Source organism: Meles meles, chromosome 11, assembly GCF_922984935.1.
Source record: "Meles meles chromosome 11, mMelMel3.1 paternal haplotype, whole genome shotgun sequence".
Lineage (NCBI taxonomy): Eukaryota > Metazoa > Chordata > Mammalia > Carnivora > Mustelidae > Meles > Meles meles.
The window spans coordinates 82,987,278-83,013,709 of NC_060076.1; the positions used below are offsets into that span (position 1 = coordinate 82,987,278).

The 26,432-nt window shown below is 38.7% G+C and overlaps 1 protein-coding gene across 1 annotated transcript in view; it reads left to right on the top strand.

Moving 5' to 3' along the window:
- Positions 1-3,716: 3,716 nt before the first annotated feature.
- CARNMT1 (carnosine N-methyltransferase 1) overlaps positions 3,717-26,432 on the top strand; it is a 40,062-nt gene continuing 17,346 nt past the window's right edge. The window contains exons 1-3 of the mRNA XM_046022210.1: positions 3,717-4,180; positions 12,141-12,336; positions 13,173-13,336. Of these exons, the coding sequence (XP_045878166.1) occupies positions 3,936-4,180; positions 12,141-12,336; positions 13,173-13,336 (605 nt within the window). The 5' untranslated portion in view covers positions 3,717-3,935. The remainder of the gene's footprint in view (positions 4,181-12,140; positions 12,337-13,172; positions 13,337-26,432) is intronic.

Consider the following 26,432-nt stretch of genomic DNA (forward strand, 5'->3'; position numbering starts at 1 on the left):
TTCTATGCAATTCATCAAAGCGTACATTTGTGTGACCTCCACCATAGTCAGGATACAGTTCTATCACAAGAATCCCTTTCACGGGGCGCCTGGGTGGCCGCGTCGGTTAATAGTCCGCCTTCAGCTCAGGTCATGATCCCAGGGTCCTGGGATTGAACCCTACATCGGGCTCCCTGCTCAGCAGAGAGCCTGCTTCTCCCTCTCGCTCTGCCTGCTGCTCTGCTTTCTAGTGCTCTCCAGCTCTGTGCTAAATAAATGAAACCCTTAAAAAAAAAAAAAAAAGAAAGTTTCCTTTTCACAGCCACAGATACCACCCTTCCTCCTCCTTACCATCTCCAAACTCTGGCAGCCATTAATCTGTTCTCCATCTCTATAACTTTGTCATTTCAAGATAAAATATATAAACGGAATCATATAGTATCTGAAAGCCTATGAGATTTTTTTCCCTCCACCAACCGTAGTTCTTTTGAGATTCATTTGATTTATTGGGTGTATAAATAAATCTTCCTTTTCTTATTGCCAAGTAAGTATCCTATGGTATGGGTGCGCCCCAGTTTCTTTAACCATTCATCTGCCAAAGGACATTTGAGTTGTTACTAATTTTTGGCCTTTACAAATAAAGCTATCATGAATATTCATGGAAATGAGGTTTTTGTGTGAACCCATTTTTTTTTTTTTAAATTTCTCTGGGATAAATGTCCAAGAGTGCAGTTACTGGGTGTAAGAAACTGCTATACCTTTTTCTACAGTGGCTGTTCCATTTTACATTCTCATCAGCAGTGTATGAATATATGAGTGTATGAGTTGTAACTGTTTAATAGTTTTTAAGAATAACTGAAGGAAGAATGATGGCTTTTTGGTTATTAATTCCTGGAGATTAACTGGCCTCTTTCTGATGAAAATGTTTCAGCCCAAATGACCCCTTGGTTTGGAGAGATTTCTATAGGAGAAACTCACTGCAAAGAAATGAGGTCAAGGAAGTCCTAAAAGTGTTTTAAAACAGGCTAAAAATTTATCCTAAAGACCTCTGACAGGAGGAGAAAGAAAAAAAAAAAAACGACCATCTATTGAGCAGATATACCAGTCATTTCTCATTCTTTATCTCATTTATTCCTCTTGATGACCCTGTAAGAAGAGTTATATGTGCATTTTAGAAATAATGTAATCAAGGGGCACCTCGGTGGCTCAGTTGGTTAAGCTCATGACTTTGGCTCAGGTCATGATCTTGGGGTCCTGAGATTGAGTCCCACATCAGGCTCCCTGTTCAGTGAAGAGTCAAATTCTCCCTCTCCATCTGCCCCTTCCCCGGTGGTGCGCTTGCTCTTTCTCAAATAAATAAAATCTTTTTTTTCCCTTTTTTTAAAGAAATAATGTAATCGAGGTCTCAAATTTCTTTTCAAATAGTCACTGTTAGCAAACTGGCAAATTGAGACTAAAAAGCTCAGCTTCTAGCTACCTTTAACTCAGTGCAAGAAACATAGGAGGCAATCAGCACATTTGTTGAAAGGAATGAATGAATAGATGAATGTCAGCTCCGTTGTTTGTTTATTTTTTAAAAGATTTTATTTATTTGACAGAGAGAGAGAGAGAGAGAGAGAGATCACAGGTAGGCAGAGAGGCAGGCAGAGAGAGAAGGGGAAGCAAGCTCCCCGCTGAGCAGAGAGCCTGATGTGTGGCTCAATCCCAGGACCCTGAGATCATGACCTGAGCCAAAGGCAGAGGCTTAACTCACTGAGCCACCCAGGCACCCCAGTTCTGCTGTTAATGTATCCCTTGGCAAGACTATTAATTTCTTTGAGTCTGTGTCTTCATTTATTAAAGGAAGACAATAATAACACCTCCTTCAGAGAGTTGTGAACAAATAAGGTGATACAATAGGAAAAAAAACAATTAGGAAAATGTAAAATGTTGAACAGCATACTATTCAGTCAGTGTCATAACCAAATACTGACAAAATACAGGCAGGAGACTTAGCTAGGAAGGTGTAGTGCCCGTAATGTACTCTGTCCCAGGGATCACTTAATTGCTGTTTCCCTAGGTTCCTCATCTATGAAATCACAACTGAGATTAAGGTTGAGCACCTTAATGACACAGACCCTAAGATTCTTACCAAGTAATGAGGTGGAATCAAGCAAGCCTCTACATAAGAAATTAATTTGAAAATGTTGCACCTGGTTGGGTCAGTTAGTTAAGCATCTGACTCTAGATTTCCGCCTGGATTCTGATCTCAGGGTTGTGAGATCTAGTCCCATGTCAGTCTCTGCTCTAATTGTGCAGGCTGCTTGGGATTCTCTCTTTCCCTCTGCCTCTATCCCACCACCCCAGCTCTCTATCTTTCTTTCTCTCAAAAAGAAAGGTTTGTTATACTTCCCAGGATGATAAAAAGTATTGTGCTGATTATAATTATCCATGGCATTTTGGCCTTTATTAGGTCATTTAGACCTATACCAATGCATCAAAATTATTACATAAATAATTTGTATATTGATGTGTACATGTATATATGAAAACAGTATTGGTAACAGTTAATAACACGAGAATATATACATATAATTTACAAACACACACGGGTCTCTCAGAAAAATCCACACTGGATGATTTCTATCTACACTGGATAGAAAATGCTGAAGAATGGGCAAGAAATTGATATATAGTGTCTGTGTAGGGGATAAAGCTGGCTAGAGAGAAGGGTACAGAAACTTCACATTTGTAACCCTTTGTACTTTTGTACTTTGTACTTTTGAATTCTGAATTTGAGTACTTTGTACTTTTGAATTCTGGACCACATATTTCTGCATTACTATTAGAAAAAAGACTTAAAAATTTTCTTAAAATCTTGTATAAAAACGGAACATTAACATAGAATAACCACAGAACCTTTTAAAGCTTTGCCCTTAAATTAATAATTTAAATTATGAAAGTATGAAACCACTTCCGTTTCAGTATGATTTTATTTTTTTACGGAATTTTGGCTTCCTGGGCACGTTTAACTCTCCTGAATAAAGCAATCTTTTCTTTTAGTACTTTTTTGTAAGACTGATATGCTGAGTGTAGATAAAATTAAATAAAATGAGTTATTTCCTAAGAATAATATTAAATGTGTGTGAGGCACCTGTTTTAACTGTGAGGTCAGAGACAGATGAGATAGAAAGTGTATGTAGATGAAGAGGAAGACGTTAAGTCTTGCATTGCTAAGGGCCACCATTAGATGCTACTGGCGCCAGTGCTGAGGCATTGTGGCTCCTGTGCATTTTGGTGGTCTTCCAAAGCGTGGATACTGGGTAGCGCTTGGCTTTAACATCTTCCTCTGCTGCCGTCACCAGTCAGGACGGGATGCGGATTTTCGCAAGCCTCTAAACACTGAAAAGATGATGGTGATTCTCTTCTCTATGTAATGAAAAATGGAAATACATTTAGAAAATAAAGCATAAATCTTCCCACTAGATTTTCTTAAATAAGAATTCCTAATAAATTCATCAAAGCTGAACTTTTTTTCTGCTTTTCCTTCTTTTAGACTTGGCTCCCCAATCCAGCACTTTCAGGCTGTTAAACCAACCCACGCGGCTTCCCGCAGGTGCCAGCCCCACCCCAGCAGGGATCTCCTCCTTCACTCCTCCCACCTGCCCCTTCGCCCCGCCCATTGGGCGCGTCGTCGTTACGGCAGCGCGCTGTCGCCGAAGCCCGGCAGCAAATGAGCGCAGGCGGCGGCGGCCCTCCGTCGTACCCTCGCAGGCGCATGCGCGCTCGTGCCGGGCGCTCCTGAAGACCTGGCGGAGCCCGGCGGGGATGGAGGCCTGAGGGCGGCGGGGGCGGAGCGCACCGCGAGCTGGGGGCATGTCCGCGGCGGGCGCCGTCTAGAGGAAGGCCGAGCAGCCGCCACCACGCTCTCAATCGCGGCGAGACGCAAGCGAGCCAGGCCTAGGGCCGCGGCGGCGATGCAGCGACGACGGCGCCCTCCGCCGCCAGCTTCTCAGCTGCCCGAGGGCTGCGGGGGAGGCGGCGGCGGCCGCAGCGGGAACGAGGAGGTGGAAGTGCAGTTCTCCGCCGGGCGTTTGGCCTCGGCCGCGGCGGTTTCGGCGGCGGCTTCGGCGGCGGCGGCCGCGCGCAGCACGGAGGAGGAGGAGGAGCGGCTGGAGCGCGAGCACTTCTGGAAGATCATTAATGCCTTCCGCTACTACGGGTAAGAAGCCCGTGGCGGACCCCGGCGCAGCCCATCGAGGTGCCCGCCGGTCGCGGCGGACCCGCCGGAACGGGGGCGCCCGCCGCGCTCGCCCTCGGCCGCCACGCCTCCGGGGCACCGGGACCGGGCCTCCAGATGTGACCTCCGGGCCCCTGAGTCACCTCGTACCACCTTAGCCCCTCCCGGCCCTGCACAGCCGAGTGTCTGCCGCGCCGTCTGCTGCCCAGCCTCGTGTCTTCCAACCTCGGGATCAGATTAGCTCTCTTGCCTTCCATCCTTCGTTAAAGGTTTGGCTTTGAGGCCGGTGGGGGTGACCGGAAAAGTGCTGTTAACAATTGCAGATAGAAGATGATGGTGGTAAAATCGGCCGGTGCTGGGCATGATCTTTATGTGTTGTCGATGTCCTCCAAACTGAACACACGGAGAACCCAAGTTCACCTACACGTGGGATGCCGTAGGACGAATTTTCCCAAACTGTTGCCAGTTCTTGTGAGAGCTGCATTAAGATTTTCACCCCAACCCCCTTGGCGCTTTGAACGTGCAGGCACATTAGTGGTGAATGATGGCGCTCAGTGTCTTTAACTGGTGGGTGAAATTAAGGTCGAAGGTGGTCCGGATGTTCTAAAATTTGCTAATTATTAAAGAAGGAAATGAGAGAAGGCACAGTAAAGAACCGCTTTTATGATCTTTTATTCTGCAAACATGTATCGAATTCTCACTATGGGCTGGGCACTGTGGTAGGACTTTTAAACTCCCTAACTTTACTTTTCTTCTTTCTAGATAGATGTTAAAATAGCGTAGTAACAACATTATAATTCCAGGGTCTGAAAGGGACTTAGATTTTCAGGTAAATAGAGCACTTTTATTCCTGTTAGAGTTGAGCCCGCCGACGACTATGTTCTGAGTCTGCAGTTGGAGTGAGATAGGACCCGCACAAGTAAAACTGTTCCCTTAGATGGGCTCCTGTGGTGATTTATGCAAACTAACTTTTTTTTTTTTTTTTTTTTTTTTTAATGACTGTGACCTCTTCAAGGGCAGGGACTGAGCCTTATTTATTTTTGTGTCACCAGTGCTTGGCATATGTTGTTGAAGCTCTATTTTTAACAAATAAGACAAGTAGTAGCAAAGAAATACATTTGTCCTTCCCAGATAGCTTGCGAATTGGTGACAAGTCAGTAGTTTGTTACTATTTTGAATTTGGAAACTTGCTTAATTAAAGCCTAAAGTGATTTAAAATCTCATTGCATTTTTGTAGCATGAGTTTTTCGAAGTACAAAGATCTTGAAATAATTTACTGGCTAAAGCCAGGCATAGGAACTAGACTGCATTACCTGTGGAGCCCAAAAGGGAATTAACTAGTGTGGGGATTTTATTTGGTATCAACAGAGGCAGGAAGGCAGGCAACCACAGAATTGAATTTGATGCAAGTATTGTGTCTTAAGAATCACACAGGGAGGAGAAACCACTAACACTAGATTTAGATAGCTGGGAGAGGTAGATACAGAAAAGTCTGGTACATTTTACTATTGAAAAATCTAGAAAAGGGTACTGGACTATGTTTGGGAAAGATAGTGGACCCAGATAGTTAAAATGTGTTTCTGTGCTGGCTCTGATATATTAAGACTAATCTAAAATTGATAGTTAGGTATCAAATGGGCCCTTGTGTTTGCCAATAGGGACCTTTGACCTGGAAGTAGGGCTCAAGTGTGGCAGTGTAGAGGAGAGTGCTTGTGTGCATAGGCTAATGGTTGTGGTATAATTTCTATACTCTAATCCCTCTTTAGCAGTTTAATATGGGATTGAGGATAATTTCATTTTTAAAAAACAATCCTTTTTATTTGTGTGTATTCTTTATGGAACACTTCCAATAGGGGCACCTGGGTGGCTCAGTGGGTTAAGCCTCTGTCTTTGGTCATGATCCCAGGATCCTGGAATCAAGAACCACATATCGGGCTCTCTGCTCATCAGGGAGTCTTCTTCTCCCTCTCTTTTTGCCTGCCTCTCTGCCTACTTGTGATCTGTCTTTCTCTGTCAAATAAATTTTAAAAAATCTTTAAAAAATTATTAAAAAAAACACTTCCAGTAGACTGAAAATAGTATTAAAATATGCTTTAAAAAACATCACCGGAAGGACTAGGTATGTGGAAAGCATTTTAGCAGAAAACACACTGGGTTGTTCCATTACAACATTTTCTGATCTAGACCTGTGCTGTTCAGTACCGTAGTCACTAATCACATCTGGCTAAATTTAAGCTTAAGTTAATCAAAATTTAATAAAATTTAAAATTCATTTCCTCAGTCTTAACTAGCCCCATTTCAAGTGCTCAGTAGCCGCATGTGGCTGGTGTCGGCTGTATTGGACAGGGCAGATGTAAGCCTTTCCATCACTGCAGTAAGTTCTGATGGACAATCCTGTTCTAAACCTTTAGCAAGTACTTCTGAATTTTGGAGAGCTTAGTTTCACTGCTAAATGCCTTTTAATCATTATATAGGGGATTTAGCTTAAAGGTCACAGGGCAAGAGATGTCTTAATATTTTTCCAATGGCTTCTGATTTTGTGTTGCCTATGGGTTTTGCTTAGATGACATATTTTGATTAAGGAAAAATGATTGTAGCGTTGTAGTGAATAGAAAAAAAAAGTTGTCATCCCTAAGATACCATCCTTATGAATGAAGATACTCACATTAGAAGATACTACAGTTGAAAATTAAAGATCTTGTCAGAAACAGCCTACTTTTAGAAATAGCAGTTAGGTAAGATTTAAAAAAATTGAGATGTAGAGTTTTTTGTACAGGTGCAGGAACAGGCGTATAAAAAGGTGAACAGCTTGCCCAGGCTTATACAACCAAACTGTGGTAGAGTCTGGCCTGAAATCCAAGATGGTTCACTGCATTAGTAAGCAGCAATATTAGTAAGACAATTTTAATATTTTAATAAATTTTAAAGTGGCTTGGGTCAGATTTTCCTTCTGAAAAGATACACTTTCCTGTTTGGAATGCTAGAGTAGTTCAAGAGGTGTAAAGTAATGGGTCTGTGACCTTGGTTCTTGGCTCAGCCCCAGTATTAGACCCACCCTAATGAAAGGAGACAGAGTTGGGGGTCACTGCCAAGACCAGCCTTCTGGAGAGAGCTGGAGGTAGAGATACCCTTGAAACATATCTGGCCACTCTCTTTTCTACCCTTAATCACCAGAGGATATGGGCCCCTTGCTGCTGACTGAGTTCAGAACCAAGGAGAATCTGAAGGTTGTAAAACATTCCTTTAAAGCAGCATTGGGAAATTCTTTAAAGAGCCAAGCAATGAATATCTTAAGGTCAGAGGGCTAAGTGGTCTCTGTTACAAGGGTCTCTGCCCCTGTGTGAAAGCAACCATAGGCAGTATGTGAACAAACGGATATGGCTACATTCCAGTAAAAGTCTTTACAAAATGAACCTAGTAGCCAGGGGGACATAGTGTGCCCACCCCTGCCTTAAATTACATTGGTAGTGTAAGCGTTTCCAGAATAGTGAAGTTAGCCCCATTTAAAATAGTATGATAAAGAGTGGACTCTTATGTCAGCTTCAGTAAGACCTCACTTATTTCAGGAGACTCACTGTGGTTGTATGTTATGGACAGTTTTGTGGACCATTAAAAATCAAGGGTTAGGCGATAGGCTGCAACTTGCCCTGTTCTGTGTAGTTACCTCACTTCTGTATCAGTAATTGACAGCAGATATGTGTGGGCTCTGTGGACCATTCCATAACTTACCTCAGCTATCCGGCAATCATGGAAGTTAAGTAGTCCTCATGGAGAATGAAAAATGGCACCAAGGGGTTATATAACTGAGTATTTATTTATTTTTTTAAAAGATTTTATTTATTTGACAGACAGAGATCACAAGTAGGCAGAGAGGCAGAGAGAGAGGAAGGGAAGCAGGCTCTCCACCGAGCAGAGAGCCTGATGCGGGGCTCAATCCCAGGACGCTGGGATCATGACCTGAGCCGAAGGCAGAGGCTTTAACCCACTGAGACACCCTGATGCCCCATAACTGAGTATTTATTGATTGTTATTTGCATAGGCTGAAATCTGGAGATTCAGTTGGGACAAACACAAGATTTGTATTTTAGATGAATTTGTTGGGTGTGGTAGACTTTGGGGACAGCATTCCTAGAGTAGGCCTCTTGGGAATCTTTGAGAGACCTAATGAGGGCCTGGGAGAGGTAGTGATTTGCAGAGAGTTTATGAAGTAGAATCAAAAGGATTTGGAGCTTGTGGTTGGGGGTTCTGTGAGAAGAGGCATTTTAGGATGACTCATTTGTTTCTGACTTGAGTGGATGTATAGTATACCATTCATCAATGTCAGCCATACAGGAAGAAGTGCAGGGGTTTTATTGGGGTGGGCGGTGATCATGTGCTAAGTTCAGTTTGGGTATGTTGAATTTTGAGATATGCTGAGAGGAAGGTTATGGGGCCCAAGAATACTAGAAATGAAGTACTGTGAGACTATTTAACCAGTGGACTCTTGAGTTGTAGCCCTTCACGACTCTGCTGTTTGCCTAACACATAATGGTCACTTTAAATAGTTCCTTTAGTGTCCAACTCTATTTTATAGGAATGTAAATTGATTTTATCCTTCTGAAAATCAGTTTGTATCAAGAACCTTAAAAATACTTACCTCTTTTTCTTAAAAAAAAAAAATTCATTTATTTTAGAGTGAGCAAGGGATGGGGTGGAGTAGGGGAGGTGGGGGGGTAGGGAGGGTCAGGGGAAGAGGGAAAGGGAGAGAAGCAGACTCCCCACTGAGCTCGGAGCCCACTCCAGGGCTCCATCCCACAGCCCATGAAATCATGACCCGAAATGAAACTAAGAGTCAGGCACTTAACTGACTGAACCACCCAAGCACCTCAATACTTGTCCTTTCTAAGTTGGTATTTCTTCCTTTGGGATTTCGTACTGTTTTTGTCTTTCTAAAATCGACAGATTTGGAACACAGAAAAGTTCATCATATAGACAAGTGAAAGTATCTAGATGCCTAGGGAGAAGTACTAAGTAAATTTTGGTTGCATAGATGGGATAATGAACAGTCATCACAATCATTTGCCCTTTAGTCATTAGAGAAGTTTTTTCTGATCTGGGAAAATTCTTTGATAAAGATGAAGAATTACAAGTGCTTCTAAAAAGTTGATGTGCATGTGAGCCATTTGGAGAGCTTGTGAAAAGGCAGATTGCATTTCAGAGGTCTTAGGTGGGGCCTGAGCTTCTTCGTTTCTAGTTATCTCCAAGTGAAGTGCTGTTCTCTGTATCACATTTTGACTGGAGAGGCACTTAAATGGCTTTGTTTTAACAACAGCAAGGAGAAATAATGCCAAAAAGTTAGAAGTGATTCTTTTTTTTTTTTTTTTAAGATTTTATTTATTTATTTGACAGAGAGAGAGATCACAAGTAGGCAGAGAGGCAGGCAGAGAGAGAGGGAGAAACAGGCTCCCCGCTGAGCAGAGAGCCCGATGCGGGGCTCGATCCCAGGACCCTGAGATCATGACCTGAGCCGAAGGCAGTGGCTTAATCCACTGAGCCACCCAGGCGCCCCAGAAGTGATTCCTTTTAAAGAGGGATTATTAGTAGCTTTTTTTCCTGGAGTACTTTTAATTCTCTACATTTCTTATATTTTCATTGTGAACATATTAGTTACATAACTGAGCTGAGGTGTACCTACCTTATGTACCTAGCTCATGTACCTACCATGTTTGAGCTGTGTTTTATTTAGGCCCTGGGCTAAGTGATTTGTATGCATTATTTTGTTACATTTTCAGTGAAATCCCATTGGATTGGCAGAAGAATATAATAGTACGTAACATTGTGGGGTTTTATGGCTATTTTTCAGAGTAATCCATTTTCAGCGACTTTGTGTAGGGCCTGGCTTTTATTAAATCTCAGTAAATGTTAGCTTCTCTAATCATCATCAGTGTTGTTGTTATGTATTACCTTGTTTTTTATGTGAGACAGTTGGGACACAGAGAAAGGAAGTAACTTGCCGAGGGTCGCAGAGCAATAGGTGGCATAACCTGGATTTCAACCCAGTTTGACTCCACAGCTCACTCTTACACTGTCTCTTTGGGGGACAAAAGCAAACATCAGTGTAGTCACTGGCAACTTAATCTTTTCGCATTACCCTGCCTTTCCCTCCTCGCCTCTGACCACCACAACCACCACACACAAGCTTCTAAAAACCTGGTCAGGTTATTGCTTTACTCAAGAGCTTCTTCAGAACTTCATAATTATTATCCAGAAATTAGAAAGTAATTTGGTATAAAAATGAGACAGTTACTTGGGTGAATAGAAAGATTCGGACAACCAAATGAAAAAGTGTTTTTCATTTTCATTTAGTATGGAGTAAATGCCAAAGACATTGAGAAGAAACTCAAAACACTTATTTGTTTGTATATATAAACTGCAAAGAATGATGCAGTGAATACCCATGCACCTAACACCTGGTATGCAAAAAAATCTTTTCCCCTGAAAGAACATCACTTTCTTTAATTTTCATTTCTTTGCTTTCTTTGTAGTTATTTTTTATGTGTGTTCAGTCCCTGTAATATTATTTTTATATAAGATAGAATTGTACATTGTGTGTTTTTCTGCAACTTGCTTTTTTCAACAAATATTTACATTCATGAGTTTTCTCCATTTGTGTATAGTTGTAGTTTATTAATTTAATGGCATTCCATTGTACTGCACTTCATTCATTTTACTGGTGAACCACTAGTTGTTTGCAGATTTCTTGTTTGTTATATATAATAGTGCTAATAAGAAGTTAGTTTATGTTTCATGGTGCCCATTTGCAAGAGTTTCTTGAGTATGTGTCTGGGACTGTAATTGCTAGGGAATGTGCATACTAAGCTTTACTGGGTAATGCTAAATTATGTTCCAAAGTGGTTGTACTAATTTATGCACCTCTTATCAATCAGTATGTGTATATATTCAAGTTACTCAATATTTTTGGAATATTTCCTAATATTTTTGGAATACTTCCTGTAGTCAGGCTTTTAGATTTTGCCCATCTGATTGATGTAAAATGGCAGTCATTACAAATGTAATAATCAGCTTTTTAAAATGGTGGGGTTTTTTGTTTGTTTTCAGGTTTGGTTGGTTTTTTTTTTAAGATTTTTAAAATTTATTTATTTGACAGATCACAAGTAGGCAGAGAGGCAGGCAGAGAGAGAGGAAGGGAAGCAGGCTCCCTGCTGAGCAGAGAGCCAATGAGATGCGGGGATGCGGGGATGCGGGGATGCGGGGATGCGGGGTTCAGATCCCAGGGTCCTGGGATCATGACCTGAGCCAAAGGCAGAGACTTTAACCTACTGAGCTACCCAGGTGCCCCTGTTTTCAGGTTTTGTAAATTGGTAATCTCCAAAGTGACCTTTAGAGTTATTTGGAAACTTCTGGAATGCAAATTGTGAATACTATCATGTAAAATGCTATAGAATTTCAATTTTTCCTCTGTTTACTACTTTTGTAGTATATAAGAGCCTTTGTGTTTTTTAAATAAAATCATCTTTGTTGGTTCTTAATTTCAAAACACATTTTGTATATTCTAAAGTAATTTCAGGCAGTGTTCTGCTGTTTGATGGAGAAATTTAAAGTATTCATCTATTTTGCTGAAAATTTTAAGTTTGGAAATGAAAATCATAAAAATAAACTAATTGTACATTAATCCTCTTTATGTTTTCTTTTTCCCTTCTAAATGGTGCAAATGTTTACTTTCTTATAAACTGTCTTTTGTTTGGTTGCTTAGAGAATTTGTAATAAAGTAAAAACATAAAACTTCCTAAGTTGATATCGTTTAAGAAACAGAAAGATTGTAAATCACAGGATAGTATCCCGACATTATAAAGGAGTAATTGTACAGAAAGACAACCTTAAAATAAGATTGGCCCTGGTGAGAATTCTTTTGCCAATTTAAAAAACACCTTTTATGTTTTAGCACCAGTATGCATGAGCGAGTGAACCGAACAGAAAGACAATTTCGATCACTTCCAGATAATCAACAGAAACTACTTCCTCAGTTTCTTCTTCACTTGGACAAGATTCGGAAATGCATTGATCATAATCAAGAAATACTACTGACCATTGTGAATGATTGCATACATATGTTTGAAAATAAAGAATATGGAGAAGATGTATGTGAAAGTTTGTTCTATTTTTATTTTAGGGTTTAATCTCTGCATTTTGAGATCTTTATCTTTCTGGATTTCATTTTTATATTTTGCATGGGCCATTTGCTCTACTCAGAGAATGTTTTCACTTACATGTTCAAGTATTTGATTAGACTTTTTAGAATAGTATGCCAGAAACTGGATTTGTTCACAGATTTTTTTTTTCCTCAAAGTAGTAAGGTAATTGATGGCATATTGCTGTATGATTCACATTGTGTTCTAACTGTTCTAGCATATAGAGTTAGTGACTTTAACTTTTATAACCAACTTTTTAGCTGTGTAAAATTAATTTCCCTTGCTTAAATTCATTTTCAGTATCTTATATCGATACTTATCTTTTACTTTAAGAAGTTATTTTCACTTATAAATCTCAAGGGACTGGCAGTAATAGAGACTGAAGTCCTTTTTTTGTATCCACAGGATGGATACAGTTGGGCCACTCCTGTGTGAGCCTCTCCATGCTGCCCCATCAATGACCTGGAGGGACTTTCTTCCCTCTCTTAGAGAGAGAAGATGTTTGTCTCCATAGCAGCTCAATTCTGGTCCTCTCCTGAGTAAAGACTGCTTAATTATATGGTGGTTTCATGATTAATGGACCTTAAATCTATTGAGGGTAGAAGTGAGACCACCAAACTCCTTTCATGTAGGATGTCAGGCTGCACTTGAACCCTGGTTGAGGTGAGAGGCTAGTGATTTATCCACTAAACCATCCATATAGCCCTGTAGTAGCATGTCTGTTTGATCATATTCAAGACTGATTCCTTGGTCAGAAACTAATTGATTTCTGTTTTTTTAAACAGGGGAATGGAAAGATTATGCCAGCATCTACATTTGACATGGATAAATTAAAATCTACACTGAAACAGTTTGTGAGAGACTGGAGCGAAACTGGGAAGGCAGAGAGGGAAGCCTGCTACCAACCAATCATTAAAGAAATTTTAAAAAATTTTCCGAAGGAAAGATGGTAAATAGTATCTTATTTTTAACCAATTTCTTTAAGATATGTAAGCACTCAGTTTCTCTGTAAGAAATTCCACAGTTCATGATTCATGTTTATAGTTGCTGCATGCCTGTATTTTTCCACATATGGGTGTGTGGTGTTGTCTGTGTTCGTAGATGCTTTGTGTGAGGTTGTTAATATTTTGAATACTCGATTTAGCATCGAAGGGAAATCACTCCATCTGGAAATTAATAAGGTTAGCTTGAGTGTTCATTATTAATGATGTTTTCTTTTATAATTTGCTAATGGCAATGCAAGAAGCTGCACTGCAGACTTTGCATTTTCCTCATTATGACAAACTTGTAAGTAGATAAGGGATCTGTAGCTTAGATCAGAGATTCTTTTTTGTGCCATGAAAGCCTCAGCAGTCCACTTTTCAGAATAGCATTTATAAACGAATCAAATAAAATGCATAAGATTGCAAAGAAACCAATTTTGAAGAATAGTTATTAAAATATTAAAAAGCACATTTGTGCTGGAACATGCTTTGTATCCTGTATTGCATTAAATAAGATCTAGCAGCAAGTATAATTACTGTATTTTTGAAAATACCGCAGTATGTGTTATTTTGAGAATCTCAACGACTTCAAAATAACTTCAAGTTAAGTTGCATTTTATAGTACTCATATACTCTACCTAATCACCAATTCTTAACGTTTTACATTTTATTATTTCTTCTTCCTACTTCCCTCCCTCCTTCTTCTGTTTTATGATTATGTCTAAAACCGCATATATGCACAATTATTATTTAAGCCATTTGAAAGATCAGTTTGTATATATCATTTGTTTTTTAACCTTTTAATACTTCAGAATTCATTTCGTAAGAGCAAGGATATTTTCTTACATAAAAACAGTGTACTTATCAGATTGAGAAAATTTAACTGAGAATACTATTTTCTGATCTACAGTCTGTATTCAAGTTTTATAAAATTATCCTGAAAATGTTCTTTATAACACTCTTCTGTCTGGTCCAGAATCCAGCCCTGGATATTATATTACATTTCATTATAACATCTTAGTCTTTAATCTGGAACAGTTCCTTGGCCTTTCTTTGACCATGACATTGGTGTTTTTGAAGAAGATAAGGAAGTCATTTTATGGAATATTCCTCAGTTTGAGATTATTGATGTTTCTTTCTTTTTTTTTAAGATTTTATTTATTTATTTGACATAGAAAGCAAGATCACAAGTAGGCAGAGGCAGACAGAGAGGGGGAAGCAGGGCCCCACTGAGCAGAGAGCCCGATGTGGGGCTTGATCCCAGGACCCTGAGATCATGACCCGAGCCGAAGGCAGAGGCTCAACCAACTGAGCCACCCAGGTGCCCCTATCTGATGTTTCTTTATGATTGGATCTGGATTATATGCCCCTTTTCAAAATAGTACATAATTGATATGTACTTGTCCCATTGAAAGTCATACAGTGTCTGCCTTAGAGTTGTCAGCCATTGATGATTCTTGCATGAACTGGTCTGTCCTGTGCTGATTATGGAGTGGTGCTTTTCTAACTTTATAATTATCAGTCAACATTCTACTGTATCTATAAACTATAACCTGAAAAGACAGATGGTTCCTATTTTATTCAGTGGGTTATGATCTGTTAACTATTGGTTTTTTTATTGTCATTGCTGCCTCAGATTTAGCAAGTGGGAATCCCTTCAAGTTGGCCCCTATGTCTTTTCACGTGGCCCAGTTCTTTTTGAGCACTTCCTTATTTTCTGGCGCAATAAGGTATTTCAATTCCATCATGTATCTTCCCTATTTTAGTCCTGGAGTTGGATATTTTTCCAAGGACCTGTTTCCTTTAATGTGGAATTGTATGTAGAAACCATGATCTGGCACTAGGCATGTTTGTTGTTACTAAGGTGTCACAGCTTTTGAGCCTTTCAGTAGGTAGAGAACACACACATAGACACATACTAGAAAGCATTCATTCATACTGATTCCTTCAGTTCCAGTCCAACTCCAAAGGTTTCCTTCTTGGCTTCTCCTTTTCTTTGTATCTGTCTGCCTTTTCCCCTAGTGAGAGCCTGGCTTCTGACAACATCAGTACATTTACTCATTCACTCAGTCCTTTGGTACTCACATAATGGTTTCAGAATTGCTGCCTCCATACTACTATGAGAAACAAACTGCCAGCAGGTGTTTAGGATTTGCTAGCAATTATTTTTTCCCCTAAGTGAAGAGTATTTGCAAAAATATTCTTCACAAGTTACTGACATAAGCTTTGCTTCAACCCCCTATTCTCAGTGTGGTTGTGTTTTTTATTTGAAATTCAGTATATCGAAGTTTATTTCTGTTTGCTTTCCATTTTTAGGGTTCTATCTTGCCCCCACTCCCCACCCTTGTTCATTTAAATTTACTTTTTGATTAGTGTTGCTATCAGTTATCAACTTTTGATATCCAGAAAAAGTGGTATTCCCTTCCCTGTTCCTTTAGTAGCCATCTCAACACTGTATTCTCAATCCCACATCCCATGTAGGTAATCAGTATCATTAATTTCTTGTTTATCCTTCTTGTTTTTATTTTTTGTTTCTTTTTTTTTTTTTAAGATTTTTAAAAAATTTATTTATTTGACAGAGAGAGATCACAGGTAGGCAGAGAGGCAGGCAGAGAGAGAGAGAGAGAGGAAGAAGCAGGCTCCATGCTGAGCAGAGAGCCCGATGTGGGGCTCGATCCCAGGGTCATGGGATCATGACCTGAGCCTAACCCACTGAGCCACCCAGGCACCTCTATTTTTTGTTTCTTATGTAAGCAGATACAGGTGTTTTCTTCTTAGTTACCTCCTTTTGTTTCATGCACAAAATGCAGTAGCATTTTGTGTATTTTATGTTGCACTCTGCTTTTTTCACTTAGCAGTGTGTCTTAGAAATAGCTACATAGCAGTTCATGGAGATGCTCCTCAGCCTTTTTTACAGCTGTGAAGTACTTCAACCAATCTCCTGGATGTGGTTATTTAAGTAGTTGGCAGTATCTTACAGTTATAAATTATGTTACAGTTAATAACCATATGCATGGATATTTTTGTACTGTTGGAAGTGTATCTACAGTATAAATTCTTAGATATGGGATTGCTGAGTCTGAAAGATAAATGCATATGTAGTGTGGTGTGTTAGTCACCTATTGCATGCAACAGATTACCACAAACTTAACTGCTTAAAACAGCATACATTTATTATTTCACAGTTTCTTTGGTCAGAAGTCTGGGCATAGTATAATTGCATCCTCTGCATAGGATTTTACAGGGTTGCAATCCAGATGTCTACTGGGCTGTGTTCTCATCTGGAGGCTTGACTGTGGAAATACCTGTCTCCAAGCTCATTCGTGTTGTTGGCAGACTTGACTTCATTGTGTGTGTGTAGGACTGAGGGCTCTGGCTTTGTGTTAACTGCCTTGGAAACCTGCATCAGCTCCTAGAGGCCAGTTGCTATTCCTTGTCTTGTGAACTTTCCCAAAATGGTCACTTCATCAAGCAGGCAAGGAGAGTCTTAGCGCAAGCAGGCTTTCAGGGGAGTCTTCTATAATGTGGAGTCATCGCAGGGGTGGCTGTTGGTTAGAAGCAAGTTATAGATCCCTGTGCACACTAAAGAGAGGGGATTATAAGAAGGCATGGACACCGGTAGGTGGGGGCCACTTTCGGGTCTGTGCCAGTTATTGCCACATATGCGTGTAAGGGTTGTACTGTTTTGCCTTCTTGCCAGCGATTTATGAAAGTGCCTGTTTACTCACAGCTTTGCCAGATACCATACTACCAAGCTTTTGAACTTTTGCCAATCTAATGGGTGGAGAAACATTATCTTGGCCTATTTCTCATTTGCATTTCTTATTATGAATGAAATCAAATATCTTCATATGTTTAAGGGGCATTTTATACTGTGTTTTGAGAACTACATACATATTCATGTTTTCCCCTCATTTAAAAATCTTGAGGTGAGGGGTACCTGGGTGGTTCAGTCATCTGCCTTCAGCTCAGGTCATGATCCAGGGTCCTGGGAGTGAATCCCGCATTGGTCTCCCTGCTTGGCAGGGAGCCTGCTTCTCCCTGTCCCTGCCACTCCCTCTGCTTGTACAAGCCCACTTGTGTGCACATGCTCTCTCTCTCTGACAAATAAATAAAATCTTTAAAAAATACATAAATAAAGTTGAGGTAAAATGCATAGAGCAAAAGTGATGGTTTTAAAGTAAACAACTTGATGGTCTATAGTAGATGCACAGTATTGTGTATCCATCATCTCTACAGAGTTTGAAAATATTTGCATGAACCCAGAATAAATCCCATACCCATTAGGTAGTTATCCTCCATTCTCCTTACCCCACCCCCGACCTCTGTCAGCAGTTTAACTATGAGGTGCCTAGATGTGTTTTTCTTTGAGTTTATCCTGCTTGGTGTTTGTTTTACTTCGGAAGGTTTGGGTAGGTAAGTATCACCAAATCAAAGATTGTTTGCTCTTATTTTTTTTCCTCTTCTGGGACTTGAGTTACTTGTATATGAAACTGCTTGACAATGTCTTTCAGGCGTCAGATGACTCTTTTCTCATTAACTCTTTATATTTTAGTTTGGATAATTTCTATTGACCTTACTTGAATTTTACTGATTGTTTATTATCCCAGTCTATTGATAAACTCATTGAAAGACTTAACTCTGCTACCAAATAAAAAAAAAAAAATGTCTAGGGCTTCCATATACACATACATTTCTGTGTCTGTTCTCTCTGTGCTCACATTTCCTATTCGTGCATGTGATCGACCTTTTCTCCTTGATGCTTTAATGTATTTTTACATTCAAATCCCTGTCTGATAATTCCAACATATGTGCTCTTTGTGGGTCCGTTCTGATGATGGTTTCCTCTCATATCAGTGGGTTATGTTTTTGTTCTGGTTGGCATGTCTCATTTTTTGTTGAATGCCAGATGATGTATGTAAAAGAATACAGAAATTGAAGTAAATAATAATGACAACTAGGAAAAAGGCATTCTCCTTTTGCAAGCTGTGAGCTTGGAGGGGTAAGTGAAACTGTGTTTTTAATTTTTAATATTATTACATATATTAGTTGCTTCAGTCACTTAAGAAAAAATAGTCTATAAACCTTTCATGTAGAAATGTGGCAATATAACAATTGTCACTTTCTAGAAAATGAAGTAGTTTTCCTCTGCATCTCACCATTTACTTCTTGTACATTGATTTTAGTATTTTTCCTGTGGTAGACTAGTAGAAAGATCTTTGCAATGTTAAGAAACACTTGGACTCTCAGACATGCAAATATAGTTACTTCTTCAGTAGTAAATGAACTGCTGTGTCCACAGGAAACCTTTGGTGTATTGGAATATAGGATTTGGGCTCTTGTATCATTTTGCATTTTAACAGGTAATGGCTGCTAATCCACCTGATTTGGACCTCTGCATGGGAATGTCATGGAGATTATCTGTAGCTGGGTGCCGTGAAAATCACCCACTGTTTTTTAACTTGTGCCAGTACATTTTTGACATGCTCTGCTCTAGTTACCTGCTGAACATACAGTCGATGGGATAATAGATTCATTATCGACTTGCGATTCCTGTGTCACCTAAAGCTCTCATTATTTTCATTCCATTGTTGATGACATTGTGACACTTCACTGATTTTCTTTCTTTCTTTCTTTTTTAAGATTTTATTTATTTGACAGAGAGAGAGAGAGCACAAGCAGGGGAAGCAGGAGAGGGAGAAGGCGGCTCCTTGCTGAGCAGGGAGCCCAACATGGGGCTCCATCCCAGGACCCTGGGATCATGACCTGAGCTGAAGGCAGACGCTTAACTGACTGAGCCACCCAGGGGCCTCTCACTGATGATCAATTCTAAAAATAATAATTCTTCAATCTGATTTATAGTGTCCTGAGTCTGAGACCCAGAAATAACTCAGTAAGTGAGTGACATTGAGAGCACAGGTGAAATTATTATTCCAGCCATGTTATCACGCAAAAAAAAAACAACAACCCAAAAATGAAAAACCAGTGCTTCCATTGCTTGTTTCTACATGTCCAAATATCTGATGTACAAGATTCAGAAGTAATATGGTAATAATAATTCACTGACTTTTTAAAAAAAGATAAAATTTAGGAAGTTTCTGATGACATGTTTTTCTGTAAAGAAGTTTATTCATGGGCTTCAAAGCTAGGCGCATTTCAAATACTTCAACTACTAGAAATGCTTGAGGTATATAGTACTCATTTAAGAAGCTTTTAATTTATATTATTAGTGTCCACAGACTTGTTAATGAATTTTGTGACTCCCAGTTTTATCAGTGAAGCTACAGTATGCTTGGGTTTCCCTAATTTCTTACAACACTGACTCTTTTCTTCATGCTTTTTGTCATCTTTATTATATTTGGATTGAAGATGATTTGTCAGAGATGCAATTGTGTGGTCTTTGTGATCTTTCACCCTTTTTTTTTGCATGTATTGATTCTTTGTTGGATATGTGATTTGCAAATATTTTCTCCAGTTATGTAGGTTGTCTTTTTACTTTCTTGATGTCCATTGATGTACAAAATTGTATAATTTTGATGAAGCCCAATTAATCTATTTTTTCTTCTGGTGCTACTGTTTTTCAAACTAGTGTTTTTAAAATCTGGTGTCATGAAGATTTTCCCCAGTACTTTCTTCTAAGAGTTTTATAGTTTTAATTCTTATGTTTTTATCTTTGATCCATTTTGAGCTTATTTTGTATGTATTAATATTTTTTTACATATATATATATGGTTTTCCCAGCACCATTTGTTAGACTGTCCTTTCCCCCATTGAATAGTCTTGGTACTATTGTTGAAAATCAATTGACTATACATGTGAGGGTTTATTTCTGGGCTCTTTGTTCTATTGGTCTGTACATTGCCCCTTACAGCAATTCCATAGTATTTTAATTTCTGTAGCCTTGTAGGTTTTGAAGTCAAGAAGCGTTAGTTCTTCAGTTTATTCTTTTCCAAGATAGTTTTGGCTATTTGGGGCCCCTTGCAATTCCATATGAATTTCAGAATGAACTTTTTCATTTTTGTGAAAAGGCTGTTGGCAGTTTTATTAGCTATTATGTTAACTGAATAGCTTGGTTTGGTTAGTATTGACGTCTTAACAATGTTAAATCTTCCTGTCCATGAACACAGAATGTCTATTTAGATCTTTAATTGCTTTCACCACTGTTTTGGAGTTTTCAGTGTACAAGTCTTTCTTAACCTTGGTCAGATTTATGCCTAAAGTATTTAGTTCTTTTAGATGTCACTGTAAACAGAATTGCTTTCTTAATTTCCTTTTGGATTATTCACTGCTGTTATAAAAACACATTTTTTAATGTCTTGATTGTGTAACCCTGCTCCTTTGCTTACTTTATTAGCTGGAGGGGCTTTCTTGTGGATTCTTGGCAGTTTTCTACATACAGATTCATAGCATCTGCAGATTGAGATGGTTTACCTCTTCTTTTTCCCTTGAATACGTCTGGCCAGAACTTGTAATACAGTGTTGAATATCGTGGTGAAAGGGGGCATCCTTATCATTTTCTGGATCTTAGAGGGAAAACTTACATTTTTTCACCGTTGAGTGTTAAGTTAGCTGTAAATTTTTCTTAAATACCCCTTAACTTATTAAGGAACTTGGGGTGCCTGGGTGACTCAGTTGTTAAGCATCTGCTTTCAGCTCAGGTCATGATCGCAGGGTCCTGGGATCCAGCCCAGCATCAGGCTCCCTGCTCAGTGGGAAGCCTGCTCCTTCCTCTCCCAATCCCCTTGCTTGTGTTCCTTCTCTCACTGTGTCTCTCTCTGTCAAATAAATAAAGATCTTAAAAAAAAAAGAAAGAAATTTCCCTCTGTTTCTAGTGTCATGAGCATTTTTATCAAGAAAAGAAAATGTCTTTTCTGTGTCAAGTGAAATGATCATGTTTCTTTCCTTTGTTCGATTAATGTGATATATTACATTGATTGACTTTATTTTGTTGAACCACCCTTGCATTCCTTGCATAAATTCCTTTCAGTCATGGTGAATAATCCTTTTAATGTGTTGTTGGATTCAGTCTGCTAATATTTTGTTAAGGATTTTTATACCTGTATAAAGAGTATTATTAATCTGTTCTCTTTTTCTTTTGTGAAAATTCTTGTGAATTTTCTTTTTCTGGGATGTTATCTGATTTTCGGATAATGTTGGCCTCATAGAATGAGTTATAGGAAGTGTTCTTTAATTTTTTGGGAGTTTGAGAATAATTGATGTTCATTCATCATTAAATATTTAATATAATTTACCTCTGAAACCATCTGTTCAGGACTTTTCTTTGTTGGGAGACATCTTTGTCTCTTTAACGATGGGATATTGAGGTGGGAATGTTAAAATACGCTTTTAATTTTTCTTTAGGATATGAAGCCTTCCTCAATAATGCTTCTTTTGAAAACTGTAGGCTTTAGTTGGAGTGAATAGCTAAAAATCACACAGTTTTTAAAGGCTCCCTGCGTTTACTTTAATGAATGCTACAGGTTAGTCTTTTTATCAATAGTCCTACATTAAATATTCTACAGCTCTTAGAATTATGATATAATTATTATGAACTTTTATAAATGTTGATATATTGTGGGATATGTTATATTGTAGGATGTTAACAGTCTTAAAATTTCTAGTTGGTACTCTCTGTCAATGTATATATTCAGTGCTGTGCTCTAAAAATAATAGATAATAGTTGAATAGCTTCTGTAAACATAAAGTCCAGGTCTTTCTCAGAATTCAAAATATTTCTGTTTTTGAGAAGTAGGTTATGAAGTAAGACATTATAATTGGAATGTACAAAAGTTTGCATGTATTTGAAGGGCTGAATGCCAAATGCTTGTTAGCTTTATTTCTACCACCTTCAACATGACTTTGTTCCTATACATTGAATCATGATCATTGAATCATGTATATTACCATGGTGTCCAAACAGCATAACAATGTCAACTGTACCAAAGGGCATGCGTGCTATTGTTAAAAGTATTTAGTGAACTGACACAGAGTATTGTTTTACTGTTATCTAACTACTATTTTATTATTATTGTTACCGACAGATAGAATGTGGACTGGTGAAGAAAGAACTAACTCAATGAATTTAATAGGTTATTTTATTTTACTTAATTTTTTAAAAAATATTTTTACTTATTTATTTGACAAGAGAGCGAGCACAAGCAGGGGATGCGGCAGAGGGAGTGGGAGAAGCAGGCTCCCGCCATGCAAGGAGCCCCATGCGGGAGTTAATCCCAAGACCCTGGGATCATGACCTGAGCTGAAGGCAGATGTATAATCGACTGAGCAACCCAGGTGCCCCTAGGTTATTTTAAAATAAAAAAAAATACTAATTTTTTTGATTAGGTAAAGCATATTACAGTGTTGAAAATTTTTAATATTTTTTAAAAATATTTTATTTATTTATTTGACAGAGAGAAAGAGATCACAAGTAGGCAGAGAGGCAGGCAGAGAGAGAGGAGGAAGCAGGCTCCCTGCTGAGCAGTGAGCCCGATGTGGGGCTCAATCCCAGGACCCTGAGATCATGACCTGAGCCAAAGGCAGAGGCTTAACCTACTGAGTCACCGAGGCACCCCCACAGTGTTGAAAATTTTTAAAACTTCACAAGATTTAAAGTCGCTTTCCTTTTTTATATATATATATATATATTTTTTTTTTTAAATTTATTTATCTGACAGATAGATCACAAGTAGGCAGAGAGGCAGGAAGAGAGAGAGAAGGAAGCAGGCTCGCCACTGAGCAGAGAGCCCTATGCGGGGCTCGATCCCAGGACCCTGGGATCATAACCTGAGCCGAAGGCAGAGGCTTTAACCCACTGAGTCACCCAGGCGCCCCTAAAGTCGCTTTCCTAAAACTGTTACTCAGTCACCCATTTCCCTTCCATGAAAATAATCAATATTGTAAGAGTAGATAGGCAGATAAACTTCAAATGAAGTGTGCCAAGATATCAGTCAAACTGTTTTTTTGTGTGCTGTTCTTGGGCACAATGGAAAAATTTCATTATCTCTTCCTATGTTGTTTCACTTTTTAAATTTATACTGGTTTCCTTATAGTTGATAGGATGAGCTATCAAAAAACTTAAAAAAAAATAAAGCTAATGAAACAGTAAAGTCCGTGTCCAGGTTAAATAATTTTGCCATAAAGAAGTAAACCTCTAGTCCTAAAAAAGGGACATTAATTATAGCCCTTCAGTATCCAAGTTGATTTTTAGGAAAATCCTGGTCAACTTTGAGTCTCAGATAAGTTTCCAGGATCCTGTTTATGCCACAGTAAAGCATATGAGAATTTGACGTCTTTACACTTGGCTGGATTTGACCTACATTTATGTCAGCTTGTGTTTGTTCTTTTTGAAATTTCAGTGAAGGCCTTTTCTAATTGAGCTGTCTATAAAAGAAAGAATCCTTAAATATGTGTAGAAGTAACTATACCTGTGAGCATTAAAATATTTTTTCCTGTGAAAACACACTTGTCTTATTAGTTGGTCCAATTTGTCTCTTAGAGTTTTACTTTATTCTGCTTTTCAGTTTTCTTAAATAGGTTCCACGCCCACTGTGGGGCTTGAACTCATGACGCTGAGATAGAGAATTGGATGCTGTACTGACTGGGCCACTCACACCCGTGCGCCCCTACTTAGAGTTTTTAAGTGCCTGAGTTTGCAAGCACAAGTGGCTTTGAAGCCACAGATTGACATCTGTATTGCGGTCTGTTGGCTAATTAAGGAAATGTTATTTTAATTGTGCTGAATGCCAATCATTTCGGTAGTTACTAGCCTCTGGTCTGTTTTGGTTTTAAATAGATTAGGACTGTACTTTAGTGAGCAGTTCATTGAAATTAGCAGTATAATTTTTCTTGAAGTATGAACTCAAAGTTTAAACCTGTTTCTCAAATATGAATATATGCACACTAGCTTTTCATTTGATGGCCTGAACAGTATGTATTGAGAGTTTCACTTTTTCAAGTGACTAATTGTGTTACCATTTGAATTTTAAAATTTTGTGCTATAAAGTTTATAGTTTGCTAAGGAAGGAGATTCTTTTTTTTTTAATTTATTTTTATTTGTTTATTTACAGTATAACAGTGTTCATTGTTTTGGCATCACACCCAGTGCTCCATGCAGTACGTGCCCTCCCTATTACCCACCACCTGGTTCCTCAACCCCCCCCCCCCCCCCCCGCCACCCCTTCATACCCCTCTGGTTGTTTTTCAGAGTCCATAGTCTCTCATGGTTCATCTCCCCTTCCAGTTTCCCTCAACTCCCTCTCCTCTCCATCTCCCCATGTCTTCCATGTTATTTGTTATGCTCCACAAATAAGTGAGACCATATGATACTTGACTCTCTCTGCTTGACTTATTTCGCTCAGCATAATTTCTTCCAGTCCCGTCCATATTGCTACAAAAGTTGGGTATTCATCCTTTCTGATGGAGGCATAATACTCCATTGTGTATATGGACCACATAAGGAAGGAGATTCTTAAGCTTGAGTCCTACTTGAAGTGAAATCACAGCCATGTAGAACCATATTCTCTTGAGTCCTGAAAACTGTTGGGACTATATTTTTATATTGTAATTTCATTAACCCACCCCATTTTAGAAGAAAATGAAGTGATACTTTGTGTGTGGGAGAAAAATCGATCGTGTCTTCGCATTTCCCTCCAAAACGAAACAGCTGTATGGTTGGCCAGTTGAATATAGTTCTTCTTTCATATAGTTGGACATTAGGAAACTATATGGTAAGCTTTAAAGAAGCATTTTTTTGTCTACCTACAGTAAAGAATATAAATCGTAATTTATGAACGGATTCTCTTAGCTAAAAGAAACCATTTAAAAAGAGAAAATGGAAGAAATGTAGATTGCCAAGTAATGCAAGAATAGAGACTGAAAATTTAGATTTATCCCTCATCCTGAAAGCCCTCTTAGCCCAAAACAAATATTTATTTCAGATCTTTCAAATAAAATCTTAAGCTCTTAAGGTTCAGGATTTCAAGTGCTTATAAATCTAGAGTAATAACTCAGTGGAAAATAGTGTAACTAGACAGTTCACAGAAAAAGAAATACCAGATCCTCAACCTCATAAGAATATGTAAATGTGAAAACCACACTGAGATGCCATTTTTCACTTTTTACATTGCAAAGTTTAAAAGTTACATAGCTTAACTAAAGGGATGAGGAAACATAGCTTGCTGAAGGAAGAATAAATCAGTAAAATCTTTTGGAAGACAACTTGGTAATAGCTAACAGAATTTAAATGCGTATCTTTTGACTCTTGGAAATCATTTTGCGGAAGCTTTCTATGATTCCTGCATGTGGAAGATCATTTGTGCCAAAGATTTTAACATTATAATAACAAAAGATTGGGAAAAAATCTAAATGTCCTTAATTAGAAGCTTTGGATACAGTATGGTATAGTCATGTAGTGGAATATTGATTCAGTCCTAAAACAGATAAGGAAGCTCTGTGTACAAATAGGAAAGATGTTCAAGATGCATTAAATCAGGGATAGCCAACTTTTTCTTAAAGGGCCAGCCAGCAAATATTTTAGGCTGTTCAGGCAGAGTAGTCTCTGGGTACGACCCTCTGTTTTTGTGGGACACAGCCATAGACAATTTGTGTATGCGCATGACTATATTCCAGTAAAGCCTTATTTACAAAAATAGGTCCCTGGCCTGTGAGTCATAGAAAAACTTTGTATGTAAACTATAGCAGAGGTATGACGTGCTGAAATGATTGAGAAGTGAGTCCAAGCTTTGCCTGAGATATTTGGGGAAAACATCATAGATAAGGTGATAATTTAAACTGAGTTTTTGTGGGTGTATAGAAGTCTAAAAGATTAAGGAATTGCTGAGAAGTTGTTTGATAATGGGAGTGCTTTGTTGAGAGTTAATTAAGAGGTAAACTGGGATATTTTTGAAGGGACTAGGCACTAATGGGATTTCTAACCCATATTCTACCTTTTTTTTAAAAAATATTTTATTTATTTGACAGAAATCACAACTAGGCAGAGAGGCAGGCAGAGAGAGAGAGGAGGAAGCAGGCTTCCTGGGGAGCAGAGAGCCCAATGTGGGGCTT